General features: G+C 36.2%; 1 protein-coding gene across 1 annotated transcript; it reads left to right on the top strand.

Annotated features, from left to right (window-relative positions):
• Positions 1–1,860: 1,860 nt before the first annotated feature.
• LOC128548223 (uncharacterized) lies at positions 1,861–2,262 on the top strand. Its single transcript, XM_053522684.1, has one exon. The coding sequence runs from the start codon at positions 1,861–1,863 to the stop codon at positions 2,260–2,262; it is 402 nt and encodes a 133-aa protein (XP_053378659.1).
• The last annotated feature ends 17,431 nt before the right edge of the window (positions 2,263–19,693 follow it).

The raw sequence follows: 19,693 nt of genomic DNA, 5'->3' as shown, positions 1-19,693 counted from the left end.
GTTGGTTATAAAATCTTAGATACGGTTTACGAAGAAAGAAAATGGGGTTCAAACTCACACACCAAAATTCACGAATTCGAACCAAGTCTCAGGTGTATACGGTAATAGCAAACGCATGCATGTTTAGACCACCAACACAGCAATGAGCCGTCGTACAATTACACCAATCATGAAAAACCTACTTGGTGTAATTATAACTGATTTACCGACCTATATTCAAAGTGCAATATATATTCTAGCTAAATGCTGTTCTTGTCACTTTTCGGGGTGTTGTAAAGGAGAGAAAACGTGTTGTTAAACAGGCGATTTTCGCGCTCACGTGCTGTTTAAACGTTTTTATATTTGCGCGTTCCGTGGCAATGCGTAAACGTCATTCGGCCCCAAAACGGATATGGACGGTTACGTAGAAAAACAACTCAGACATTCCCGCGCATTTAATGTAAGTTGAGTGGTCATTGTATTATTTTATCAGTTTTAGCGTTTTATGCTAGAATAGCGTTTGCGCAATGTTCATTTCGTGTTATAACATGTGCTGGAATCCCTCGGGATTACGTTGGTACCCTCGCCCCTAACGGGCTAGGGCACCAACCAATCCCTCGGGATTCTGCAGATGTTATAACACGAAAAAACATGCGTTATCCCTACATTATAAGCAAGTCCTTACGTGTATGGTACAGGAAACTGCTTCTTGTCGGATAGTTCGGGTTCCTCGTCTGATAGCCTGAGTTTCTCATCGAATAGTTTTGAGTGTCCTTGTCGATACTTCGAGTTTTTCTTTCACATAGCCAGAAGTTGAATGCACCTACGACCTACGCTCCATAATTACTACGAGAAGAACTAGTTCTTTGCCATTTTCTAAAGGTTTAAAGTTATGCACTGCTTAACTGAATACTGGTAGTCATTATCTAACAATTAACAGTAATGAGTTAAATTTTTTAAAAAAAGAATAAAACCATTTACGCCCTCACGATAACAGAAAAATAGTAATATTATAGAAAAATTTATTTAAATGAAAATGAATGTGCGTAACTTGCGGGATGAAAATACTGCACAAAAAAAATACTATCAAACGATGTAATCTAATTGTACCTGTCAGAAAAAAATTACATACTCAGTAAAAGGGTCTAAAGTTTGCTGCATCCACTTTAACCACTGTGAAATCTACAACATGGACATCCAGCACGTGCTGTTGTCAATACCATGTACCATAGCTGCACATCCACTAGACCATTGCATTGTCTACAACATGATATATTCACACGTGCTTGTATTCATCAGCCACCAGGTTGAAAAAAAATGCATTAAAAAAAGGAAACATATGTGCATTATACATACCTGTTCATCTAAAGAGAAACGCACATTTTTGCTTGTCTGCATCTCCTTGTCCGTCTTCGTCTTTTTTCTTCAAGTATGCATACCCAGCATTCTGTAGAAAAAAACAAATAGCCAAACTAAAGAGTGAAACCCAGAAATAAAATAAAACAATTTCGCGCGTTCAAACCCAGATCTCGTCTGGCACAGTAATGTCTGTGTCTGCATATTTCATGACACGTCTTTGCAGCTTTCGCGCCGTTCAGCCAGATCTCGCCTGCCCACCCCCATATATTGTCTTCTGCAAATTCATTGAATGTTCTGCAGCTATCAACTGATGGGAAGCGTAAAAAAAATTAATCACAGGCAATATTTAATTGTGTAATCAATAAATCTAGTTATAATGCTAGTGCTAATGGCAAAAAGAAAATCATTTTGTAACGGATCGAAAGTGTGAAGAACCCGATGCGACAATACAATTCGCATCAAAAGCTATTTTTAACAAAACAATGAAACATTATCGAAATCGAATAAAACCGAGAAGATCACATGGAATACACACTACAAACACCAAAACACACCACAAACTCCAAAACCACACCACCAACCCAAACCCCCACAAACCCAAAAAAACCAACACCCAAACACCAAAACCCACCACCACCGCAAACCAAAACACCACCACAAACACAAAACCCCACCGCAAACACCCAAAACTACCACCACAAACACCCAAAACCACCACCGCAAACACCAAAACCCCCCACCACCAAACACAAAACACCACCGCCAACACCAAAATCTACCACCACAAACTCCAATACCAACACCACAAAACACACAAACAACACCACAAACCCAATCACCACAAGTAAAGAACCATTAGTAAACAAAAGCCTGACAAAACAGCAAACAGCAAGCCTAGAATCCGCAGCAAAAAATACAAGGTAGATTGGGTTTTCAATAATTCAATAAGCACACTTATTATCCAGATGTTTGTTTATATTCAAGTTTTGCCTGAAGTCATTTACAGGTCCTAGGCAAGGCTTAGATTACTTGAAGCTAAGCGTTTCCCGAGTGATCTGTTGAAGGATTTCTCTCACTGCTGCTTGAAACCTTTGTCTAGATGTAGATGTTAGTTTCCCATGTTTATCCTTGTTGAATGTATAGATACAGAAAGGCTTGTGTAAACTAAAAAACAATACATGTATATCAAATGTTGCCACAAAAAAGAAAAAAGTAAACATACACACCCTATAATGATCAAATCTGCTAGTGTGTTTTTGTACCATCCAAAACGCAGCCACCAGTTTTACTAATGCTGGTACGTTTCATAATACCCCTGTCTGAGGTTGAATGTCTAAATACAGAAGCATTTGCAAATACAGTAATCATATCATTTGTTTAGGAGAAATGAAAAGTACAGTTCGATTAATAGGTCATACGTGTTTACAAACTTTACACATTTTCAAACTAAAATTTCTCTAATTACAAAACGACCTTTCTGCTTTTTGATTATGTTTTGTTTAAATAGCTTGACTCACATTTTTCTTATACAAAGAGCCGCGCTAATTATGGAACGCCGAGTTAAGGTTACAAAAGCAATATTTAATGTTTTACAAAACATGATGTTTACGAATTCGGTTGTAAACATAACCCCTTATACGCTCAAAAAACTGCTATAAATTTGTGTGCACTGAAGTCGGTCATCAGAATACCATGGCCTAGAGTAGAGGTACATTTCCATGGTAACCATGTTAGATAGAGTGTATAATACAGAAAGGTATGTGCACAAGCAAATTCGATGAATTGGTATCACCCGCCGAAAGGTAGTTTGTGGTGAGGAATGGCAAAAAAATTATCGGAAAAAGTTAAGGGTTGTTAGAAGAAAGCAAATAATTTCATTAGTCAAAATCAAGTAACAGATAAACAATTGTTTAATTAAAGAGTACATGATAAATTGTATTAATACTTTGATCTGACTAAAGAATTTATTTTGTATGGAGATATGCTTACTGTGTAAATAAGCTTAGCTTTGAATTAAAATTAATGCAGTTAATTGAAATGTGAGCTTGAGTTTAACTGGAACAAATATTTGTTTTTGAGTGGTTTGGCACCAGGTGTTGCTGTTTAAAACAGGTACATTTGAACTTTAAAGAAACAGATGTCTTAGAGAACCTATCAAGTAAGATATCTTCAACATGGCTGAGGGCAAGGTTTGTTCAGTCACAACTTAACATGTTGAAGGTTTGAACATTTTTTTAAAAAAAAGGAACAGAAATATATATATATGTATATATATAAATATATGATATTTATTTTTATTAGGGGGTGGGGGTGCGGGGGAACGGGTGAGAAAACAAAATTTCACATGTCGATTGAAAAAAAAATGGGTGAAGTGTGCGGAGGGGCAGAGGATGCATAATCTGTGGTGGACATGACTGGGTGGAGGAGCGAGGTGGGGGAATGGTACTACTTGCATGTTGATATATATTCATGGAAGTTTTGAAATCTAAAATAAGGAATAAAAAAAACAAGAGCTGTCAGAGGACAGCAACGCTCGACTATTCAACAGCCTTGTCAATTGAATTAATACAAAAGTTGAAAAAGGGGCATAATTTTGTAAAATGCAAAGTAGAGGTATTGAACCTCTGTACTGCATGTCATATCATGACAGTGAACAAGTGTGTGAAGTTTCAATCCTTTCCAATTTGTGGATACTGAGATACCAGCTTACATACAAAAACTTAACAAAAAACTGCTAAGTCAAAGGGGCATAATTTTGTAAAAATGCCAAGTAGAGTTATGGGACCTTCACAGTGCATGTTAGATCATGACAGTGAACAAGTGTGTGAAGTTTCAATCCATTCCAATTAGTGGATACCGAGATATCAGATTACATACAAAAATTTAACCAAAAACTGCTAAGTCGAAAAAGGGGCATAATTTGAAAAAAAAAGAGAGTAGAGTTATGGGACTTGCTTAGTGCATGTCAGATCATGATAGTGAACAAGTATGTGAAGTTTCAATCCATTCCCATTAGTAAGTACTGAAATACCAGCTTACATACAAAACCTTAACCAAAAATTTCTAAGTCGAAAAAGGGGCATAATTTTGTAAAAAAGCAAAATAGAGTTATGGAACCTGTGCAATGTAGATCAGTTCATCACAGTGAATAAGTGTGTGAAGTTTCAATCCATTCCCATAAGTGGTTACTGAGTTACCAGCTTACATACAAAACCTTAACCAAAAATTTCTAAGTCGAAAAAGGGGCATAATTTTGTAAAAAAGCAAAATAGAGTTATGGAACCTATGCAATGTAAGTCAGTTTGTCACAGTGAATAAGTGTGTGAAGTTTCAATCCATTCCCACAAGTGGTTACTGAGATACCAGCTTACATACAAAACCTTAACCAAAATCGGGACGCGGACACGGACGCAGACGCCGACGCCGACGCCGACGCATGGGCGAGTGCAATAGCTCACTATTCTATGAATAGTCGAGCTAAAAAATCATTTGGTGGGGGTGGGTGGGAGGGGGTGTGACCAAGGTAATCGGGTGACCAGGTGTGGGTGGACAACTTCACACGTTTATAATAAATGTTCACAGAAAAGAATGAAAGAAATTTAATGAAATTCTGCCAAACGGTAAGTTTGTTATGTACAAATATGTGGATTTTTAGACAATTAAAGGGCAATAACTCTGAAGTTACAAAAGAAATCCGTACGAAATTGTTGTGCACAACCACATTACAGTGCTCTAAATTTTGTTTAAGTTTCATAGTTCAAGGTCAAATATATCAAAAGATATGATGCAGAAATTGCCATATCTATAGTACCCTATATAGTTAACACTAGAAACTTCTAAGGGCCATAACTCTGGTGTTACTTGGGCAATCTGACTGAAACTTGATGGGCCCCATAACCTCATAGTGGTAAATATGTATATGAAGTTTGTTTGAAAAAAATCTAAAATAAGGAATTATTTTTTTGGGGGGGTGGGCAGAGGGGGAGTGGTGTGATCAAGGTAAGGGGGTGACTAGGTGTGGGTACACAACTTCACATGTTTACAATAAATGTTCATGGAAAAGAATGAACGAAATTTAATGAAATTCTAAGTGGATTTTTATACAATTAAAGGGCAATAACTCTTAATTTACAAAATAAACGAAATTGTGTGTACACAACCACATTATGGTGATCTAAATTCTGTTTAAGTTTCATAGTTCTAGGTTAAATATATCAAAAGTTATGATGCAGAAATTGCCATACTTATAGTACCCTATATAGTTAACACTAGAAACTTATAAGGGCCATAACTCTGGTGTTACTAGAGCAATCTGACTGAAACTTGACGGGCCGCAAAAACTCATACTGGTGAACATGTATATGAAGTTTTATATAAATATTCCCAACCATTTCCTAGATATGGCTCCGGACGGACGGACGGACGTTCCTACATATGGATACTTATGTGGTTACTCTTTTGTTCTCTCCATTGTTCTTTTAGCCACGTAAGAGAAAAATAGCCAGATAAAAGCCTTACGGAATGAATGACATCAAAGAAAAAGTACAGTTACCTATTGTTCCTATAGCCACCTAAGTATGCAAATGTGAGCTCGGACGGACGGAAAGACGGACGGACGGACAACGCCAAAACTATATCCCTCCGACTTTCGTCGGGGGATAAAAACAGAAACACATCATTCTGTTTACACAAGAAATGAAAAGTAAACATACACGCCATATACGCTCCAAAATCTGCTATATATTTGTGTGCATCTGAACGCCGGTCATCAATTGTACCACTGCCTAGATGTAGAGGTACACCTGTAAAGAGTAAAGATACAGAAATGCATGTGAAAAAAAAACACAAACAAAAAAACAAACAAACATATGAAAGTGTCAACATAAGCCACCATTGCTGCACCGTCCATTTACCCTCTGTGAAACCTACAACATGACATCCATGTACAAGCTTGTAGTCAATATCAAACACCATGGCTTCACCATCCACTGAACCATTACATGATATCTACAAAAGATATATTCACACGTGCTTCTAGTCAACATCATCCACCATTTTGGAAGTCTGCAGAGAAATGTATACAAAATAGGACAGTACGCGTCTCCATATCCGTCTGCGTCTTTATTCTCCAAGTACCCCGACATTCTAGTAGAAAAAAAAACAGCAGTACAAAACGAAAAGAATAAACAACAGAAATAAAACAGAACAATTGCGCGCGTTTACCGAGATGTCGTCTGCACCATATATCTGTCGTCTGCATTTTTCATGGTATGTCTCTGCAGCTATCTAAAAGTAAAAAAAAAAAAACAAAAACAAACAAGAGCACCGCCTTGCGGGTGCTGACGCTCATCTGATTTTTTTTGTGTAATAGAAATATTGTCCTACCCATGATTTTCTAAGTCTAAAAAGGGCCATCATTCTTGCAAAAAGCAGGATAGAGTTATGTTTCTTGATGTTCAGTGTCCACTTATGATGGTGAAAAACTGTTGCAAGTTTTAAAGCAATAGCTTTGATAGTTTATGAGAAAAGTTGACTTAAACATAATACTCATCCAAGAAAATGATTTTCTAAGTCCAAAAGGGGCAATAATTATTGCAAAAAGCAGGATGGAGTTATGTTGCTTGCTGTACAGGGTCAGCTTATGATGGTCAACAAGTGTTGCAAGTTTCAAAGCAATAGCTTTGATAGTTTAAGAGAAAAAGTTGACCTAAACATAAAACTTAACCAAGAAATCTGATATTTTCTAAATCCAAAAGGGGCCATAAATCTTGCAAAAAGCAGGATGGAGTTATGTTTCTTGCTGTACAGGGTCAACTTATGATGGTGAACAAGTGTTGCAAGTTTTAAAGCAATAGCTTTGATAGTTTAGGATAAAAGCTGACCTAAACATAAAACTTAACCAAGAAAACTGATTTTCTAAGTCCAAAAGGGGCAATAAATCTTGCAAAAAGCAAGATGGAGTTATGTTTCTTGATGGACAGGGTCTGCTTATGATGGTGAACAAGTATTTTAAGTTTCAAAGCAATAGCTTTGATAGTTTAGGAGAAAAGTTGACCTAAACATAAAACTTAACCAAGAAATCTGATATTTTCTAAGTACAAAAGGGGCCATTAATCTTGCAAAAAGCAAGATGGAGTTATGTTTCTTGCTGTACAGGGTCAGCTTATGATGGTGAACAAGTATTCCAAGTTTCAAAGCAATAGCTTTGATTGTTTAGGAGAAAAGCTGACCTAAACATAAAACTTAACCAGGCAACGCCGACGCAGACGCCGACGCCGACGCCGACACCGACGCCGACGCCGACGCCGACAACCGCTCAAGTGATGACAATAACTCATCATTTTTTTTCAAAAAATCAGATGAGCTAAAAAACGCAATATTTAACTTATTCGATTAATTTTGTGTACATGAATAAATCTAGTTATAATGTACTGCTAATGGCAAAAAGAAATTCACCTTGTAACGGAACGTACGATGAAGAACCAAATGCGACATACAATTCGCACCAAACGCCCATTTTAACAAAACAACACAAACATGATCGAATACAACCGAGAAGACCACATGGAAAGCACCAAAAACACAACAAACACCAAAACACCACCACAAACACCATAACAAACACCAAAACCACCACAAACACCATCAAATAGCCAAACAAATCCCTGACAAAACAGCAAACACCGACCACCAAGAATTACGCAGCAAAGCACATGTAAGGTAGATTGAGTTTTCAATAACCGCACATTTCATCCAGATGTTTGTTTATATTCAAGTTTTGCCTGAATTCATTTACGGGTCCTAGCAAAGCTTAGACTATTTAAAGCTAAGCGTTTGTCACGTGATCGTTATCGGTTGCAGGATTTCTCTCACTGTTGTTTGTAGATTTGGACGTCGTCATCCATTTATACCTTTGCCTAGATGTAGATGTTAGTTTCCACGGTAGTCCTGTTGTGTTTATAGATACAGAGGGGCATGTGTAAAATGAAAAACAAGTATATCAAAGTGACATCACAAAAAAAAAAGAAAAAGTAAACATACACACCTTATATGCTCTAAAATCTGATGTACGACTTCGTACATCTGAACGTTGCTCATCCAATATACCCATGCCTAGATATTGAGGTACGTTTCCATGGTAACCCTGTTAAAGTTGAATGTATAAATACAGAAAGGCATGTGTAAAAACAAAAACAAACGTATCAAAGCGTTGCCACATAAAAGGAAAAGTAGACATACATGTACTAACCGTATATGCTCTAAAATCTGCTCATCTGAACCCTGTCATTGTCTATATGTGTTTGTGGCGGTACGTTCCCATGGTGACCCTGTTGCGTGTATACATACAGAGAGGTATGTGTAAAATGAGAAACAAATATATCAACGTGTTGCCACATGTAAGAAAAAGTAAACATTCACACCCTATATGCTCCAAAATCGTTGTAAAACTTTGTACATCTAAACGTCGGTCATCCATATATACTACTGCCAAGATGTGGTGGTAAGGGTTCACGGTAACCCTGTTAAATGTATAGATACAGGGATGCATGTATAAAAAGAGAAACAAGTATATCAAATTTGTTGCCACAAAAAATAAAAAGTAAACATACACACCAAACTCTGAACGTTGGTCACCCATTATACCAAAGCCTAGACGTAGAGACACGTTTCCATGGAGCCCCTGTTGCAGCTGTGTGTATAGATACAAAAGGCATGTGTGAAACAAAAACAAATGTATCAAAGTATTGCCACAAGAAGGAACAAGAGCTGTCACAGGAGACAGCGCGCTCGACTATTTCGATGCTGGATAGTGAAACTGGGCACATCTGAGGAAACTAGAGCTGTCACTGGAGTGTTTAATGACTCCAATTGTGGATGAAGATATTGCACAATAGCCTGAGTCTATGTCAAAAATATCAACTTAAAGTAATAAGAGAGGTAAAGATAAAATGTATCAAAACACTATATAAGTATATCCTAAGCAAAAAGGGGCATAATTCATTAAATATTGGTGCCAGAGTTATGCAGCTTGTGTCATATAGTGTGGTTGATGATGTTGAACAAAACTTTAACCTAAAATTCTAAGTAAAAAGGGGGAATAATTAATGAAAAATTGGTGCCAGAGTTATGCACCTTGCATCATATGGTGTGGGTGATGATGTTGAACAACTATTTTAAGTTTGAATCAAATCCATTCAGTAATAACAGAGGTAGAGTGAAAGTGCACCAAAACTTTAACCTAAAATTCTAAGTAAAAAGGGGGAATAATTCATGACAAAATGGTGCCAGAGTTATGCATCTTGTGCCATATGATGTGGGTGATGATGCTGAACAACTATTTTAAGTTTGAATGAAATCCATTCAGAAATAACAGAGATAGAATGAAAGTGCATCAAAACTTTATCCTGAAAATCTAAGTGAAAAGGGGGGGGATAATTCATGAAATATTGGTGCCAGGGTTATGGTCCTTATGTCAGATGATGTGGGTGATGATGAGGAATAAGTATTTCAAGTTTGAATCAAATCCATCAAGTAACTACAGAGATAAGTAGAAACAAGAGCACCGCCTTGCGGGTGCTGACGCTCATCTGATTTTTTTTGTATAATAGAAATATTGTCCTACCCATGATTTTCTAAGTCTAAAAAGGGCCATCACTCTTGCAAAAAGCAGGATAGAGTTATGTTTCTTGATGTACAGTGTCCACTTATGATGGTGAAAAACTGTTGCAAGTTTTAAAGCAATAGCTTTGATAGTTTATGAGAAAAGTTGACTTAAACATAATATTCAACCAAGAAAATGATTTTTCTAAGTCCAAAAGGGGCAATAATTATTGCAAAAAGCAGGGCGGAGTTATGTTGCTTGCTGTACAGGGCCAGCTTATGATGGTGAACAAGTGTTGCAAGTTTTAAAGCAATAGCTTTGATAGTTTAAGAGAAAAAGTTGACCTAAACATAAAACTTAACCAAGAAATCTGATACTTTCTAAGTCCAAAAGGGGCCATAAATCTTGCAAAAAGCAGGATGGAGTTATGTTTCTTGCTGTACAGGGTCAGCTTATGATGGTGAACAAGTGTTGCAAGTTTTAAAGGAATAACTTTGATAGTTTAGGATAAAAGCTGACCTAAACATAAAACTTAACCAAGAAAACTGATTTTCTAAGTCCAAAAGGGGCAATAATTCTTGCAAAAAGCAAGATGGAGTTATGTTTCTTGATGTTCAGGGTCTGCTTATGATGGTGAACAAGTATTCCAAGTTTCAAAGCAATAGCTTTGATAGTTTAGGAGAAAAGTTGACCTAAACATAAAACTTAACCAAGAAATCTGATATTTTCTAAGTACAAAAGGGCCATAAATCTTGCAAAAAGCAAGATGGAGTTATGTTTCTTGCTATACAGGGTCAGCTTATGGTGGTGAACAAGTATTCCAAGTTTCAAAGCAATAGCTTTGATAGTTTAGGAGAAAAGCTGACCTAAACATAAAACTTAACCAGGCAACGCCGATGCCGACGCCGACGCCGACAACCGCTCAAGTGATGACAATAACTCATCATTTTTTTTTTCAAAAAATCAGATGAGCTAAAAAGAGAAAGTGCACCAAAACTTTGACCAAGGTGGGGACGCGGAAAGACGCCGACGCCGACGCCAGGGCGAGTAGGATAGCTCTCCTTATACTTCGTATAGTCGAGCTGAAAAGTAAACATACACACCCTTTATGCTCCAAAATCTGCTGTAAAACTGTACATCTGAACGTCGGCCATCCATTATACCAATGCCTAGACATAGAGAAACGTTTCCATGGAACCCTGTTGCAATTGTGTGTATAGATACAAAAGGCATGTGTAAAAAGAGAAACAAGTATATCAAAGTTTTGCCAAAATAAAAGAACAAGAGCTGTCAGTGGACAGGGTGCTCGACTATTCTCAGTGCTTGATAGTATAATATAAGCTATGAGTAAAACTTTAACATTACAATAAGCATATTCTAAGTCGAAAAGGGGCCATAATTCAGTCAAAATGCTTGATAGAGTTGCCTCCTCCTTTTTACAGACTGGGATCATGATGGTAAACAAGTATGCAAAATATCAAAGCAATATCTCAATGGACTTTAAAATATTTGGGGTGGTACGCAAACTTTAACATTTGTGTGACGCTCACGCCGACGCCGGGGCGAGTAGGATAGCTCCCCTATTCTTCGAATAGTCGAGCTAAAAAAGTAAACATACACACCATTTATGCTCCAAAATCTGCTGTATAACTTTGTACACCTGAACATCGGCCATCCATTATACCATTGCCTAGATGTAGAGGTACGTTTCCGTGATAACCCTGTTTAGGTTGAGAGTACAGATACAACAAGAGCTGTCGGAGGACAGCAACGCTCGACTATTCAACAGCCTTGTCAATTGAATGAATACAAAAGTCGAAAAAGGGGCATAATTTTGTAAAATACAAAGTAGAGGTATTGAACCTCTGTACTGCATGTCATATCATGACAGTGAACAAGTGTGTGAAGTTTCAATCCTTTCCAATTTGTGGATACTGAGATACCAGCTTACATACAAAAACTTAACCAAAAACTGCTAAGTCAAAGGGGCATAATTTTGTAAAAATGCAAAGCAGAGTTATGGGACCTTCACAGTGCATGTTAGATCATGACAGTGAACAAGTGTGTGAAGTTTCAATCCAATCCAATTAGTGGATACTGAGATATCAGTATACATACAACAATTTAACCAAAAACTGCTAAGTCGAAAAAGGGGCATAAATTTGAAAAAAAAGAGTAGAGTTACGGGACTTGCTTAGTGCATGTCAAATCATGACAGTGAACAAGTATGTGAAGTTTCAATCCATTCCCATTAGTAAGTACTGAGATACCAGCTTACATACAAAACCTTAACCAAAAATTTCTAAGTCGAAAAAGGGGCATAATTTTGTAAAAAAAGCAAAATAGAGTTATGGAACCTGTGCAATGTAGGTCAGTTCATCACAGTGAATAAGTGTGTGAAGTTTCAATCCGTTCCCACAAGTGGTTACTGAGTTACCAGCTTACATAAAAAACCTTAACCAAAAATTTCTAAGTCGAAAAAGGGGCATAATTTTGTAAAAAAGCAAAAAAAAGAGTTATGGAACCTGTGCAATGTAAGTCAGTTTGTCACAGTGAATAAGTGTGTGAAGTTTCAATCCATTCCCACAAGTGGTAACTGAGATACCAGCTTACATACAAAACCTTAACCAAAAATTTCTAAGTCGAAAAAGGGGCATAATTTTGTAAAAAAGCAAAAAAGAGTTATGGAACCTATGCAATGTAAGTCAGTTGGTCACAGTGAATAAGTGTGTGAAGTTTCAATCCATTCCCACAAGTGATTACTGAAATACCAGCTTACATACAAAACCTTAACCAAAATCGGGACGCGGACGCCGACGCGGACGCGGACGCCGACGCATGGGCGAGTCCAATAGCTCTACTATTCTATGAATAGTCGAGCTAAAAAGGCATGTGTGAAACATAAACAAATGTACAAGAATGAAAAAGTATGTATACACAACCTATATGCTCTAAAATCTGCTATAAAACTTAGAACATCTGAACATTGGTCATCCATTTCACCATTGCCTAGATGTAGAGAAACGTTTCCATGGTAACACTGTTCGCGTTGAGTGTATAGATACAGAAAGACATGTGTAAAAACAGAAACAAATGTATCAAAATGTTGCCACAAAAAAAGAAAAAGTAAACATACATGTACACTCCCTGTATTTTCCAAAATCTGCTGACTGTATAACTTTGTACATCTGAACGGCTGCCATCTATTTATTTCATTGCCTAGACGTATGTTTCCGCGGCTGCCCATTTAATATTTAGGGGGAAAAACAGAAAGTCATGTGTAAAACAGAAACCTATATTAATTCTAGGGGTACCTTAGACATTTCAGACAAAGAAAATATGAAAACATACACACCATTTATGCTGCAGATCTGACAACATCTTAGTCCATGATCTGTATGTACACACGGTCACCTAATGATGATAAACAAATGTGCAAAGATTCAAAGCTGTAGCTCGTATAGTTTTCAGAAAAGGTGAACCTAAACAAAAATTTTAACCAAGAAACTCAAATTTTCGAAGTACAAAAAGGGCCATAATTCTGAAAAAATGCATAACAGAGTTATGATTCTTGGCCTACACACGGTCACCTAATGATAATAAACAAGTGTGCAAAGATTCAAAGCTGTAGCTCGTATAGTTTTCAGAAAAGGTGAACCTAAACAAAAATTTTAACCAAGAAACTCAAATTTTCGAAGTACAAAAAGGGCCATAATTCTGAAAAAAATGCATAACAGAGTTATGATTCTTGGCCTACACACGGTCACCTAATGATAATAAACAAGTGTGCAAAGATTCAAAGCTGTAGTTCGTATAGTTTTAAGAAAAGGTGGACCTAAACAAAAACTTTAACCAAGAAACTCAAATTTTCTAAGTACAAAAAGGGCCATAATTTTGACAAAATGCATATCACAGCTGTGGTTCTTGGCCTACACAGTCACCTAATGATGACATACAAGTACGCAAAGTTTCAAAGCTGTAGCTCTTATGGTTTATCAGAAAAGGCGGGCCTAAACAAAAAATTTAACAAACGCCGACGCCGACGATCAAGTGACGAAATTACGCGTAGACTCATTCTCAAAAATCCGACGAACTAAACAAAAAGGAAAAAATACACACCCTTCCTGCTCCAAATCTGAATCCACGTCAGTCGATGTTGTGTATGAATCATGGATGGTCTGTCATCTATGCAATGCCACCATAGCAACCTGAAAAACTGCAATAAAACATGATTTGTTAAACGTTAATGTCTCACTTGCAGTTAAAGCTATGAAGGCAATTTTTAAAATATTTGTTTACTAGTATACTGCTTTGCAATCGATAGAAAGACCCGGAATCTGTATTCCAGGATATGATTAACGTTAATAGTTGGCCCTAAAATAAACCAATTAACGATTATTTGTCTATAATGGTTTGACAACATATGGTGTAATAGAACAGTATATAACTTTATTTTAAATAAATATTTTCAAATTAATTTTCAATTTAAATGGTAGAGCGGAAGTCTGTTGTAAGCCACGCCATGCGTCCCTTTTTTGCACAATTTTTGATGGATGCCAAGTTGTTGTCACAGTCACATGTTCCCAGTAAAAAATACGTGCACAAAACATAATTTGATTGTTTCCATAGCAACCGTTCACTTCAGGCAATAGCAAAAAGTACAGGCGAAAATTCCATCATATCTATCTAGTTTGTGCATAATAATGGCATCGGTCCCTATACGGAATGAATGCGTGCTGAAAAAATCTCGAGAACGACTGGCTTTTCACCCCCAGTAAAATACATTAAAGCTAATGAATATTCTTTGGAATCAATCTTTATAATCAGTGTAAAGAAAACAAACTGTTGTATTAGATATTTCTCTAGAAGTAGTTTCTTGCGTTTACAGGAATTTGAATGATAATCACAGGTAAAGATGGGCGAAAACCACAAAATGAATCATTTACAAGTTTAACGGAAGAAATGAGAAAAGAAATAACGACAGCAATAGAAAGAAAATAGAAAAGAAAACAGAGAATAAAAAAATTACATACCATTTTGTTGACTCGCCTCTCTGAAAACCCGCGCTTGCTCTAACAATAACAACATGTTGTCACGAAAGTCAGGTGCTAAGTGAACTGAGCATAAACAGTGCCTCGGGAATAACGCGTTGATTAAATCACAAAGGTTGAGTGAATTGTGTAAGACTGTGTCAAACATGTTTTGTACGAGTTCATTTAAGTTGCCGGGTCATTGCACCGCACCACTGTTCTGTGTAGCAATATAAGAACTCATGTGGTTCTGGGACGATCTGTGTATGAAAAGAATTGGAACCACTGCCTTACCCTTTCATGATAAAATTATAGTTAAAATGATATCGTAAAAACCAGTGACTATCTTTGCCGAAATTTAACAGAACAGAACAGAATTTTATTGAGACTTGTACATCGTACATCGTCTAAACACCAATATTACAATATACATAATCACGTTCATACAATTTTAAAGAAAGTAACAAACATGTTATTAACAACTAGAAAAGAGAAAACAATACCTAGACATATAATATATAATCAAATATAACGTAATTAACAAAGGAAGTGAGAATACAATGACATGGGTTCTTTATAATGTATTATTAATAACCGAATTTCTTTTTTTGATTGCCTCTTTGATATATTTACACACATTAATAAGCTCATCTTTGTTGGTCGCATTTAGTAGTGAATAGAACTTAAAAACTGATGGATTTACAAAATACTGTCGCTTAGTATATTTTTTACGTATTTGTTGATTATATGGACAAATACAAATAAAGTGAAATTCATCCTCTAAGTCTCGTTTATTACAACACAAACAATAACGTTCATTTCGTGGAATATTGTTACGTAAATATCTTCCCGTTTGTATTCTTAAAGGATGAGCTGAAAGACTTAGTCTAACAAAATAAAATCTAAGACTTCGGGGTAGTACGTCTAAATAGCATTCGTAGTCATGACTTGTTTTAAATATTCTATACATATCTAGTACTGAACTATTATTAACACTTATATTCCATTCCTGTTTATATGTATCAATTATTCATAATCGAAAATCATGTATGAATTTATCAATATGAATAGTATCAGGATTATCAAACACATATGAAAATCCGTAATCATTTAGTAACTTCTTAACATTTGATACCCAGTTTATACAACCACTATTACAAACGTCTAATGCCATATTGTAAATTGTTTTGAGCATAATGTTATTACTATATACAAGTTTAAACCAATATTTAATAATTCTTACATATCTAACAATGATATAGAGGATATATATCTAATTCTCCATACACTGCAGCATTACACGTATTTATTTTGACTTGTAATAGTCTTTTACAAAACTTTAAATGTAAACGTTCTATCTCTTTAGATTTTCTATACCCCCATATTTCCGAAGCATAATAACTGACATAATATTTTTGGTTTTATATCAAATTGTTTACATTTAAATAATAGTATGTTCATTGTCTTAAGGGCTTTACCAACTAAATGCTCCTGGTTTAATGGAAAATTACCTGTATTTAAAAACAGTACCTAGGTAATCAAAATTATCAAGTACTTCAATATTCTGGCCATTATAGGACCATTTTTCATCATGGCGTAATCTCCCCCGTTTTCGAAAGACCATTATTTTTGTTTTTGTTGTATTAACTTTTAAACCCCAAGTAAAATATTCAAATCGATAAATGTTCAATCAAGAGTTATCTAATACCACTATTTCTTACCATGGAAGACATAAATAACGTTTCAAACCAATCTCATTAGAAGCTGCTAAGGTGTATTCATTTAGATAAAAAAGATAAAGGGAGGTAATTTGTCATAAATTCAGTCAACATGTATCTTCCCTGATTGTCCAAGTCCACCTGTTGACATAAATGAAATTTCAGATCAGTATCTTCATTAGTTACGGAGATATACACATTTTAATTTGAAATAAAGGGAGGTAATTTGAAATAAAAATCAGTCCATAGTTATCTACCCTGATTGTCTCAGTCCAACTAATGACAATAATGAAATTTCAAATAAGTCCTATAAGTACTTACTGATATAAATCCATTTTGATTACAATCAGGGGAGGTAATCAGATATAAAATAACTCTGGAACCTACGATTGCATCTGACAGATTCATCATGGAATCCAAGATTATTGTTGTTGAAGATATTTTGGAAGTTTGTATCAAATCTAACCATAAATGAAGTCTCTATATGGCTGCAAAAGCCAAAATAGCAAAATTTGGACCTTTTAGGGGCCATAACTCTGGAATCCATTAAGGGATCTGGCCATTTCAAGGAAAGAACCAAGATCTTGTGGTGATACAAGTTATGTGCCAGTTTGGTTAAAATCAAATCATAAATGAAGCTGCTATTGTGCAGACAAGGTCAAAGTAGCTAATTCTAGCCCTTTCAGGGGCCATAACTCTGGAACCCATTAAGGGATCTGGCCGGTTCAAAAAAGAAACCAAGATCTTATGGTGACACAAGTTTTGTGCAAGTTTGATTAAATTCAAATCATAAATGAAGCTGCTATTGTGCAGACAAGGTCAAAATAGCTAATTCTGGGCCTTTCAGGAGCCATAACTCCGGAACCCATAAAGGAATCTGGCCAGTTCAAGAAAGGAATCAAGATCTTATGGTGATACAAGTTGTGTGCAAGTTTGGCTTAATTCAAATCATAAATAAAGCTGCTATTGTGCAGGCAAGGTCAAAATAGCTGATTTTGGCCCTTTCAGGGGCAATAACTCTGGAATCCATAATAGGATCTGGCCAGCTCAAGAAAGGAACCGAGATCTTATGGTGATACAAGTTGTGTGCAAGTTTGATTAAAATAAAATCATAAATGAAACCGCTATCATGCAGACAAGAAGTTTTTGAAGCACGGACGGACAGACGACCGGTGATCACAAAAGCTCACCTTGTCACTATGTGACAGGTGAGCTAAAAAAGGAATGAAAAAAAAAAATTTTCACATGTTTATAATAAATGTTCCTGGAAAAGAATGAAAGAAGTTTAATGAAATTCTACCAATTGGTTGGTTTGTTATGTACAAATCTATGGGTTTTTAAACAATTAAAGGGCAATAACTCTAAGGAAAATTGACCAATTAAAAAAAAAAAGACAGGCATCATCGAAGTATGTTGGTTCATATTTCAAGTTTTATGAAATTCTACCAGCTTGTTACTGAAAAATGGCTGCAGACATGGATTTTTCATTAAATCAAGGGCAAAAACTCTAAAGGAAATTGACCAATCCAAAAAACAAGAGGGCCATGATGGCCCTGTATCGCTCACCTGTTATCATTGCACTTAAGGACAAGTCTTCAAGGTCAAAAGATCATAACAGAAATCAATCAAAAGAATTATGAGAAAATATAGTTGAAATTTTCTTTAAGTAACTTTAAAAACAAGATTTGAAAACTTTTTGTAGAGGTCCACTAGGCAATGCTACATGTCAAATATCTAAGCTCTTCTGGTTTATTTTTAGAAAAGTTTTGAAGATTTTTCTATGCCCATGGGGCAGGGTCAATTTGACCCCAGGGGTCATGATTTGAATAAACTTTGTAAAAGTCTACTAGGCAATGCTACATGTCAAATATCTAAGATCTAGGCCTTCTGGTTTATTTTTAGAATTTTTTTTAAAGATTTTCCTATGTAAAATCAAGTGACCCCTAGGGCGGAGTCAATTTTGACCCCAGGGGACAAGGTTTGAATAAATTTTGTAGAGGTCCACTAGGCAATGCTACATGTCAAATATCTAGTCTCTAGGCCTTCTAGTTTATTTTTAGAAAATTTTTGAAGATTTTCCTACGTAAAATCAAGTGACCCCTGGGGCGGGGTCAATTTTGACCCAGGAGATCATGATATGAACAAATTTTGTAGAGGTCCACTAGGTAATGCTACCTGTGAAATATCTAAGCTCTAGGCCTTCTGGTTTAATTTTAGAAAACTTTTGAAGATTTTCCTATGTAAAGTCAAGTGACCCCTAGGGCGGGGTCAATTTTGACCCCCGGGTCATAATTTGAACAACTTTAGTAGAGGTCCACTTGGCAATGCTACATGTCAAATATCTAAGCTCTAGGGCTTCTGGTTTTTGAGAAGAAGATTTTTTAAATATTTTCCTATGTAAAATCAAGTGACCCCTGGGGCGGGGTCAATTTTGACCCCGAGGGCCATGATTTGAACAAATTTTGTAGAGGTCCACTAGGCAATGCTACATGTGAAATATCTAAGCTCTAGACCTTCTGGTTTATTTTTAGAAATTTTTTGAAGATTTTCCTATGTAAAATCAAGTGACCCCTGGGGCGGGGTCAATTTTGATCCCGGGGTCATGATTTGAACAATTTTAGTAGAGGTCCACTAGGCAATGCTACATGTCAAATATCTAAGCTCTAAGGCTTCTGGTTTTTGAGAAGAAGATTTTTTAAGATTTTCTTTTGTAAAATCAAGTGACCCCTGGGGCGGGGTCAATTTTGACCCCGGGGTCATGATTTGAACAAACTTGGTAGAGGTCCACTAGGCAATGCTTCACACCAAATATCTAAGCTCTAGGGCTTCTGGTTTTTGAGAAGAAGATTTTTAAAGTTTTTCCTTTCGGTTGCCATGGCAACCAGTGTTCTGCATGGAATTCAATTCTTTGAACAATTTTGAAAGGGGGTCATCCAAGGAACATCCCTGTGAAGTTTCATCAAAATTGGCCTGTTGGTTTAGGAGGAGATGTTGTTTAAAGGGAA

The sequence above is a fragment of the Mercenaria mercenaria genome, chromosome 14 (assembly GCF_021730395.1).
Source record: "Mercenaria mercenaria strain notata chromosome 14, MADL_Memer_1, whole genome shotgun sequence".
NCBI classification, from domain to species: domain Eukaryota; kingdom Metazoa; phylum Mollusca; class Bivalvia; order Venerida; family Veneridae; genus Mercenaria; species Mercenaria mercenaria.
This window is presented reverse-complemented; position numbering and strand designations above follow the sequence as displayed.